At 37.4% G+C, this 10,441-nt stretch overlaps 1 protein-coding gene across 1 annotated transcript in view; it reads right to left on the bottom strand.

Moving 5' to 3' along the window:
• LOC107667870 (peroxisome proliferator-activated receptor gamma-like) overlaps positions 1 to 10,441 on the bottom strand; it is a 33,269-nt gene that overhangs the window by 7,790 nt on the left and 15,038 nt on the right. Inside the window, exons 4-5 of the mRNA XM_016459599.1 lie at positions 4,202 to 4,340; positions 482 to 681 (exon numbers count right to left, since the gene is read on the bottom strand). Coding sequence (XP_016315085.1) covers positions 482 to 681; positions 4,202 to 4,340 — 339 coding nt within the window. The remainder of the gene's footprint in view (positions 1 to 481; positions 682 to 4,201; positions 4,341 to 10,441) is intronic.

Below are 10,441 nucleotides of genomic sequence, written 5' to 3'. Positions count from 1 at the left end.
TATATATATATATATATATATATACACTGTAAAAAATAATTGTATAATTTTATACACACACACACACACATATATACATATATGTATACATATAGAGAGAGAGAGAGAGATTTTTATTTTTTTATTTTATTTTATCATTTTTATTCATTTATTTTTAGTTATTTATTTAAAAAATGTAATAATAACCAGTAAATAATTATTTAATTTGAGGAATGTTCTTGAAATAATCTAAGCGTGAAACTATGTTGCTGGTTATGTTTGTGTGGTTTGTTATGGATGGTAATAGAGGATATGACGAAAGCATGGCGTGAGATTATTTGTGTTCAGCTGCTTGACAGGCTAACGCTGGAAACCTGAATTTCTGCCCTGGCTACGCTTCTAGTGCGTCTAGACGGCTACAGCGCTATCTGTGATGGTGTCAGATTCTGCTGCAGTGAAAGGCGTCTCAGTCGAGCGCTCTACTGCAGAAGTGTGCACTCACTGCGCTGTCGCTGGTCTTTCCTGACAGTATGGCCCTGGCCTTGGCTTTGGTCAGGGGGAAGTACTTCAGATAGGACTCGTAGAGATGTCTGGCCAGCGCTCTGAGGTCCGCAGATTCGGGATGAATGTGGTCCACGTCACTGGAGAACTCCGCCAAGAGCTTCTCCTTCTCAGCTTGGGGCATTCGACCAAAACGAATGGCTGGGAAAAAAGCAAACAAGCAGACAGTTGAAAACCCCCAAATCCCAGATCCATCATGCTGGCAGTCTTCTCTGAGCGTCTCGGGTCTGTGGGGATCTTGTGTGGGAGTCTGTTTTCAGTGTTTCAGCATGTTAGCACGGGTCATTACGACCGCTTCAAACAGCCCTAGTAAAACAAGGAACACTTGATAACAAGTTCTCAAATATATTTGCTTTGACCCAGTCATCGTATTGATATCATTAGTACATTTAAGTATTATATAATATTTAATTCAGTGTCCATATGATTTTATAGACAAAACCACAATGCTTTAATGTTTGCCATGTTAATGAGAAAGCTAAAAAGATACAACAGTAGAACATGTGCATGTGACAGTGATGTTGTCACTGTATGAGATGGACCTCTTCAGTTTCTCTATCAGAGACGCTCCCTCATTTCACATGTAATAATTACCGAAAGAACAGGACAGAGTCTTCTATTCACAGCCTACACTGGAAAAATTACACTTGTACTAACTAACTAACTAACTACTCTCATTTATTACAGCCAAATTTTTTTTTCTCAAGTTGTATTTATGATTTGGTTCACACTTTACATTATCATTTAATATTTATTAAAAATATTTGTTTTTCCAAAGACAAAAACATATTCTTTGGACATAAGCCAATGCTACTTGATGGAGGTCATTAATTGAAATATAATTCGAAATGATAATTATATAATTTATACATTCAATTATAATTATATTATAATAATATATATTATAGTGTAATTTTCACCCAAGATAAAACTAAAAACATTTTTAGTCAATGTTTAATTCAGTTTACTTACTACAAATAATAATAATAATATTTATTAGGATGTCATATTTTTGTTATGTACTAACAAGTGACTAATTACAATTTTATTTCCTGTGGGGAGTGTTATTTGCTTTTAGACAAACTGAACAAAACAGGTTTAAACTTTTGATCTGACCAATATAAAAATGCACTTCAAATATGGTTGTTTAGCATTTTTCAGTGTATGATATAAACCCACAATGGCAGCGTTCTTTGAAAAGCATCCTTTTGTGTTTCAGGGAAATAAAAAATAAAAGCATCTGTGTTTGGAATCATGTAACAGTGTGTAAAATAGTGGCAGAATTTTATTTACAAGTGAACTTTTCCTTTACGATCTGAAATGTAAAATATGTTATCATTACTAGTTACTCATTACAATATGCATGGAAACGTTGTAACGATTCTTTATGATGATCACATGACTGGCCTGACGTTTAATACCTAATCCAATAGCAAATGAATCTGTGCATCTAACCATTCTGCGCATGAAGCTGAAAATAAGCCGAATGTGAGCTCTCTGAGACTTTAGCAACTGCTGAAATCTACATTCTTAAGTGTCTTCCGATAAACCTTGGCAAGGTTTCAGGCCAGTCAGACAGGAAACGTGAAAGAGTGCCCTCAATCTAATGTAAGAAATGAAATTCTCTATACATTTCTTCACACATGAAAGCATTTCTGAAACCTTGGATCAGGACTGATTGCATTATTTGACTTGGGGGTTGGAGAGCGTTTGTGAACGCTGTGTGTCTGACGTTTGTAACCCACGCAGCCAGAACGGCAGAGGTTATCTAATATTCGTGATGTAGGAAGTAAACGGTTTCTTTCATGCATATGCCCTGACTTGCTGATTGATATGACGAGTGCATTACTATCACACCTTCTGTAAACTAGTGCATGCCGAGCTACCTTTCTCCTGCTGTACGCTCGGCCAGAGGCCAGAGCCAGTGACACAGCATGTTTGTGGCAGCCTGTCCACGCTTTCATGAATCATTGAGAAAAGAGACAGATTCCAACCAACCACTACAGAGAGAGGGAGAAGGGCAGGAGGGAAAACAGAGCAAGCCAATGGGAACGCTAAACTTGACTGACCTCTCTGTGCGCAGCATAACACCTGCAATCAACCACAATACGCTCAGAGATGCTTAAACACAGCGTAATTCAAGAGCCTGTTTGCACGAGCCTTCGGAGAAAGAATCCGGAATAAGAGGTTTAATCAGAATGGGAAAGAGGAAATTAAAGAATTAAAGGGGAGGGGAAATAAAGAAGAAAAGGAGAAGCAAAACAAAACCATGCATGTAAACCTAAATATAAATAATTATCTTAATTTGATTTCATGTATTATTTAACAGGTAGGTTAATAAGAGCCTTTAGGACAAGAATGTGTAATAAATGCTTAAAAATAAATGGAAAAGAAGAAATGAAAGAATTAATTATAATTAAATAAAAGAAAAACAAACAAGCAAACTAAAACCATAGATGTAAACATAACTACAAAGCCTTGAAGAAACAACAAACCAACAAACAAATAAAAGAGACAAACAAACAAGCAAACTAAAACCATAGATGTAAACATAACAACTACAAAGCTGAGGGGGAAAAACAGAACAAACAAACAACCAAATAAATAAAAGAGAAAAACACACAAGCAAACTAAAACATTACATACAAAACACTGCAAACTGTACATTTAAACATATATAAAACATATGGATTTTCTTTACTTTTTTAATCTAATTTTATAAGAACCTTTAAGAAAATAATCTGTAATAAAAACGCTTAAAACTAAAGGTGTGATTAAGGAGAAAATGAAAGCATTAAAAAATAAACAAAACAAAACAAATAATAATAAAAATAAATAAAAGAGAAAATCAGGCTACCAAACTAAAACTGTACATTTAAACATAAATATATAAACAAATATAGGGATTGTCTTTATATTTATTCTTTCATGATAGCCTATAGGAAAAAAATCTGTAAAAAAAGTGCTTTAAACTAAATGGAAAAGAAAAAAGTTATTAAGAATTTTAAATAAAAACAACAGAATAATAGATAAAGATAGACAGACAGACAGACAGACAGACAGACAGACAGATGATAGATGATAGATAGATAGATAGATAGATGACAGACAGTCAGACACAGAGAGATAGACAGATAGATAGATAAATAGATAGATAGATAGATAGTTTATCAGCTGATGGTAATGACATGTGGTGTGTTTAACCAGGACTCGTGCGGTTGCAAGTGTCACTTTGCCTTTAAGCCCCGAGGCAACGAACACACACACATGCACACACACACGCACACGCACACGCACACGCACACAGGTTTGTTTTTGTGAAAAGTGGGGACATCCCATAGGCGTAATGGTTTTTATACTGTACAGACCGTATATTCTATTGCCCTACACACACACACACACACACACACACACACACACACACACACACACACATACACACACACACACACACACACACGAGATCTCTGCACGTTCTGAAAGAAATGCCACATATGTTGCAGCAGGAGACCACGGAAAGGAAACAACAAGGCATCCGAGGCAAAGCGCTGTTGTCTCAGAGCGTAGCATTGAAAGAGTCTGCCTCGAGTGGTTCAAACAGAAACTAGTTCTCTGAAACGGCAGGGCCTTTCTCATGAGCGCGGGTTCATGCTCAGCTCACCGTTGTGTGACATGCCCACCATCAGGCACTTCTGAAAGCGGCAGTACTGGCACTTGTTGCGACTCTTCTTGTGGATGCGGCAGTGCAGGTCGCAGTGGTCATAGACCAGCTTCAGGCGAATGGTTCTGCGGAAGAATCCCTGCCAAAAAGAAAAGGAATGTCGTTAGGAAGGAAGGGGAAAAGGCTTTCCTGACGCCTTGTTAAAATTCTTTAAAAAACATTTCTGATCTATTCAGCTCATTGTCAAGAAGCACAATAGACCTGCGGCCGAACGCTGAACAGCTGCTGCTAATGATTACAACGCTGTCATTTTTGGCAAACCATGTTTCATTAGTCAGAGGAAAAGTTCAGCACAAATGAAAATTCTGCCATCGTTTATTCACCTTGCAAATGAAAACCTTACTCCTCAAAAGGAAGCATTTAGAGAAACATACCAGCTGCTCTTTTACATTCAAATGGGGACTGAATCTCTCGATCTAGGGCTACTCGATTATGACAAATATCATAATCACGATTATTTAACACGATTATGAGTGGGCCATATGACTAAAACTTTAAATGATTTTTTTCTTTTATTTAAAGATAGCGATCGATATAAATGAATAACCTAATGTAAAATAAAACAACATAGTCTTCACTGTAAGAATTAAACTTAGTTTGTTACTTAGTAAAGCTACAAAAGTCCTTCCCTCAACAGCAGTGTGTGATTTTGAATTTGTCTTGTGTTGTTTGATTAATATAAAGTTATCACACAGTCGCAGCAGGAATATTAGACTGCTGTCACTTTAAGAGCCGCATGGATCTAATTTACTGTTACGCATGTATTTTCATTCTCAACTCTTTAAGTTCATTTATTACAAAACCGACGAGGGTTTACGTGAATATCACTAAGCGCCACATTTGAACACATTTTTGCATTTAGGCGCACACCTTGAGTTAAAAGATGACTTTTATGTCCGTGTTCAATTCTGTTTCTGAGCGCATATAAATCCTCCGGGGAAACAGCAAGTTCTATTACACGCTTTTAAAAACATAAATAAATTTAATCAACTTTAATAAATCAAGCACTTCCATTTTGCAAAAGTCACGTTACATGATTTTACTGATGAAATTGGGCTTTTATGGAGGACCGAAAGCGCACTGCTGGAAAGGGGCAGCATGGGGCGCAATAATCGTTTTATCTCGATTATTGTATTTTCATAATCGTTGGAGGCAGAAATCGAAATCAAAACTGTTTTTCGATTAATTGCACAGCCCTATCTTGATCTTTAAAAACTTTTAAATAAACAGGGAAAATTAGCGTGAGACTAAAATGGGTTAAGACATGTTTTCTGGGGTGTTAAATAATGGTGCAAATACTAGTAAATTGACTAATGCAAACCTTAGTAAATCACCTTGCATTATTTATTTAAACGATAAATCATGCAAACTATAAATGCAATAAGGTCAGACGAAGGTTGCGACTTTTCAGCTCTATTTTTTCCTCTAAAACCTAGACCGTATGACTTGAATGCTATAGTGCAAGTCTTCTGTCGTCATACAGCAGATTTGTGTGAGGAACAGACTGAAATTTAAACCTTTATATCCTCACTAGCTCTCCTTGACATGATCATGAAAGCAGTGACAACGTCTGAACAAATCATGCTTTTGAGTGAATTAGTTAAGTTTACAAAACCTAAGAAAAAAAAAAAAAGATCTGTCCCGAGTGCAATGATTTGGCAGCGGTAGATGTCAGAGGAAGATGTGAAACATAAATTTATGCCTGTTCCTCAAAGAAAGTTTCTGTATGACTTCAGAAGACTTTTTGTGTAACTCGTCCCGGACCATTTGTCACAGACCCATGAAAGAAGCCTCAAATCATGCGAATTATTGAGGAGAGGTGTGCTATGACTTTAATAAGCGATCAGGCGTACGATGATCGTACAGCGGGTGAAAAATTGGCCAAAAAAAATCACACAGACTTTGTATTGCGGCCAAATTTGATGCGTCGTAGAATTTCGTAAAAACGTGTGAATCACCACATTTGAAGAGGCTGGCAAGTTGTGCGAGAACATACCCTGCAGTGGGGTATAAGTTGTACCCCTGGGGCGCAAGAGCACCCCAAAGTTGCCTCATAGACATACTATGGTGAGGGACGGCCCATGAAACAGCATCTGAACTCACGTTTCTCCTACTATGGTAATTTACATTGGAATTTTGCATTGAACATAACTCTGGATTACAGTGTCATAGAGACATGGGGGTTGCTTCATTCATACTGGCAAGCAGCCTTTAGAGTATCATCATTGGTCACTGCCAAACCACTCCCTAGCAACCAAACAAGAGTACCTAGCAACCATTTGGCAAATCCTATATCTTTGCATCAGAATATCATATAGACATGGGAGTTGGTTCTTTTGTCGCATGCTAGCAAATAGGACTCCCAACATGCTACACATGCTAGCAGTGAATAGCTAAATGCTAATAGTGATTAGCTGAGCGCTAAAACATGCAAAAATGATAGTTAATTGCTAAAATACAGTCAAACCAAAATTTATTCAGACACCTTCAACATTTCTCACATCATCACAGCTTAAAATGGTAATAAAATATGACAAGAACTCAGAGTTAAACTGTGTCAGAACAAATTCATCTTGATAATGTCAGATAACTTTGATAGAAAGGTATGTAATGAATTCAGTTGAATAGCTGTCAGCTGTTAAATTTAAGTATACAATTAGATAAAACCAATTTAGCTCAACCAATTACCAAGCAATGCTTAATTTTGTTCAGTCTATGGTGTAAAAAGATCATATTAGCAATTAAAGAAAAACACTTAAGAAACACATGCTCAGGTCACAGTGTCTGAATCATTTTTGGGGTATAATATGTGACAGTTTACTTTATTTTACTATCCTCACTTACATAAATGAACTATAGTGTCCTGCACCCACTAATAAAAAAAAAAAAAAAGATTAAAAAAATGTCTAAATCTGTTAGCATCATACTAACAATATGCTATATCATGCTAGCATTGCTTAGCTAAGTGGTAAAACATGTTAAGAACATGTTAAAAACATGCTAACACATGCTAGGATCGCCTACCTAAGTGCTAAAACATGCTAATAGCATACTAACATCATGCTAATGACATGTTAACTGTATTAGCATAGTGGAAAACATATTAGCATCTTGCTAAAAACATGCTAATGACATGTTAATAGTGTTATCTATGTTCACATCTTGTTAAAAACATGCTAATCATATTGGTTGTTTGCACGTGTTGTCACTGATGATGCGTGAAATGCAGCTGGAGGCAGGAATCACTAGCAGAAAAGCAAAATGCCTGTGTTTTGTGTTGTTTATGGATGCTCATCAAGCTATTTCCAAAGTGAATCCCATATTTATATGTGAGGGATGTGGAATATATGTCACTCCTGAAACTGTGCTGCATGAACAGGGTTTGTGGCTGTTGGTCCTGTCAGCAGCACGTAAAACAAAACTTTTATTCAAATTCTGAATTGATTATAGCCTAGAAAGCGAGCAAATAGTGCTTTTATAGAATCACTAAAAAGCTGTCACTCACTTCAGTTTATCTCAATCTCACGATGTTGCGTTATAATCAATGAAGCTCTAAGAACGGCAAATAATATCTTATTTACATCGTGTCTGCGTGTGGCGTTTAGCACTGAGTGAATTCTGACTGTCACCCTATATCTATTTATGTATTTATTTATTAATATCTTAATATATTATTATATCGTATATTGACAAGCATTATCCGGCTCCGCTCCTCCCGACCGCAGACGCAGGTTTACAAGCCACGTTTTCCTGCGTTTTTCAGTCAATTTCTTGCCTTTTCTCCTTACACTCTTAAAAACAAAGGTGCTTCACAGTGATGCCATAGAAGAACCTTTTTTTGTCTAAATGGTTCCATAAAAACCTTTAACATCTGAAGAACCTTTCTGTTTCACAAAAGCTTCCTCGAGGCGAAAGAAGGTTCTTCAGATTATAAAAAGGTAAGAAAGAGACGGTTCTTTGACTGAATGGTTCTTCTATGGCATCGCTGTGAAGAACCTTCTAAGCACCTTTGTTTTTAAGAGTGCATGAACAACACATTTTGGTACACGATAAAAGCTCCTTGTGGTTTCTCGGTTTGGCCAATTCGAGCATCCATAAACAACACAAAACACAGGCATTTTGAGTTTCTGCGAGTGATTCCTGCCTCCAGCTGCATTTCACGCCACGGCAACATTTTCTTCAGAAAACGTACATATCTAGGCTAGTTACACTTACTGTATGTGGTGCTTTTGCTTCTTTGTGAAGCTTGAAAGCTTCAGATCTCATTACATTATTCAACATTTGTTCTGTTAGGTTAAACTTCATTTAATCAAGTCAAAAACCTATAGATATATTTTAATATCAAGCTGAGTGCATCGGGATACACAAATCAGCGGTTCCATAAAAACCTTTAACATCTGAAGAACCTTTCTGTTTCACAAAAGCTTCCTCGAGGCGAAAGAAGGTTCTTCAGATTATAAAAAGGTAAGAAAGAGACGGTTCTTTGACTGAATGGTTCTTCTATGGCATCGCTGTGAAGAACCTTCTAAGCACCTTTGTTTTTAAGAGTGCATGAACAACACATTTTGGTACACGATAAAAGCTCCTTGTGGTTTCTCGGTTTGGCCAATTCGAGCATCCATAAACAACACAAAACACAGGCATTTTGAGTTTCTGCGAGTGAATCACATGAAATATTGATAGTGTATAACAGCAAAACATACAGTGATGCTCTGTGTAAATCTGTGTTTTAAATCTTATCTGGGTAGTTAGTTATGCTTTAATCCAAAAAGCAAACCACAGGCCCTTTGAGAGGTTTCTGTACGACATGCCACTCGAGTCACTACGCACTCAAAGATAACCTGAGGTCTCATGATAGCGCGTTTTTATCTAAATAATACATCATTAAGATTGGCCTGCGTTGGACTTTGGCCAGAAAACAACTCTTGTTCATCTCTGTCTTGACACGGGGTAATTAATAGAGAATGCCAGTGCAAATATTATGAAAACCCACACGGTTGGACCTCGACGAACACGCTTCTAAACCATCATTTAGAGAAGAGCAGAAGCAGAAGATTTCCCTCAGAGTGCGTCCGTTAAGTGTGTTTAAAATGGAAACAATACAGGGTGCAAAAAGACGGTGACCGAATCTATTTTTGGTAGACATTTTCATATACTGGTGTAGTCAGAGGCCGGCTCCATGCAGTATTTTTAGTAGCTAAAGAATACATGCCGATGTGAGAACTATGCACACAGGAAAGAGGATGTTTTTCGTACATTTACTCTGCTTCTTGATCAGCCCACTTTTAAATTTAGAAACACTGCAGGCCAAATATATATATATATATATATATATATAGTAAACATAGTGTAACACCATGACTTTGTGTTGTTAAACAATAAATGAGTTAACCAGCTTTAAGCATTGTTAAGTGACGGGACGACGGAAGAATACCTGCATTTAGCAAGTTTCTCTTGCGGTGGCACCATTTATAGCAAAGCCCTAGTAGGAACATCCCAAATTTAGCATATTCTGAAATGTGTTTTTCACACAAACATGCATAAAACGTTTCTGGTGAAGTCCTTTCATTTTTCAGAGAATGCAGCACATCGAGCGGGATGTGGTTAACCAAAAGATTAGCATTTTTTTAAAAGGATCCCCGGTGGCAGATTCTTCACGCCGACACTTTTCATAAATGATAAATGGGGTGTACATGTCGTGTGTATAAAATAAAAGTGCTAAATGTGTGTGTGGAGCTGCTTTGAAGCCTCTGTGAGATGCATCATCAAAGCGCTCATGCTGAGTGAGTGGGAAATGTGAGCACCTGAGATGTCTGGGTCACCCACTCAGATGATTATTCTTATTGAGACATATCTCTCTGCCCATACATATTTCTGCCACAGTGGAAACTTGCCGAGGGTTTGCGGTTGAAGTGACAGACAGGTTCAGATGTATCAGGCAGGGCATTTTCAGACTTTATCTGCATGTCTGAGAACCGGTTCGATGTTCGCCGTGTAAATTTATCAGAATGACTGGAAGAGCTTGGTGTGTTCGGGGTATTAACACACACGGCTGTTCAAAGCTCCCGGCTCTGTGTGTGTGTGGGTGTGTGTGTGTGTGTGTGTGTGTCTGTGTGTGTGTATGTCTCTGTGTGCGTTTGTGTGTGTGTGTCTCTCTGTGTGTGTGTGTGTCTCTGGATG

This window comes from Sinocyclocheilus anshuiensis, unplaced genomic scaffold (assembly GCF_001515605.1).
Source record: "Sinocyclocheilus anshuiensis isolate Anshui unplaced genomic scaffold, SAMN03320099.WGS_v1.1 scaffold2615, whole genome shotgun sequence".
NCBI lineage: Eukaryota > Metazoa > Chordata > Actinopteri > Cypriniformes > Cyprinidae > Sinocyclocheilus > Sinocyclocheilus anshuiensis.
The sequence above is the reverse complement of the archived record's forward strand: the minus strand, read 5'-3'. Positions and strand labels throughout refer to the sequence as shown.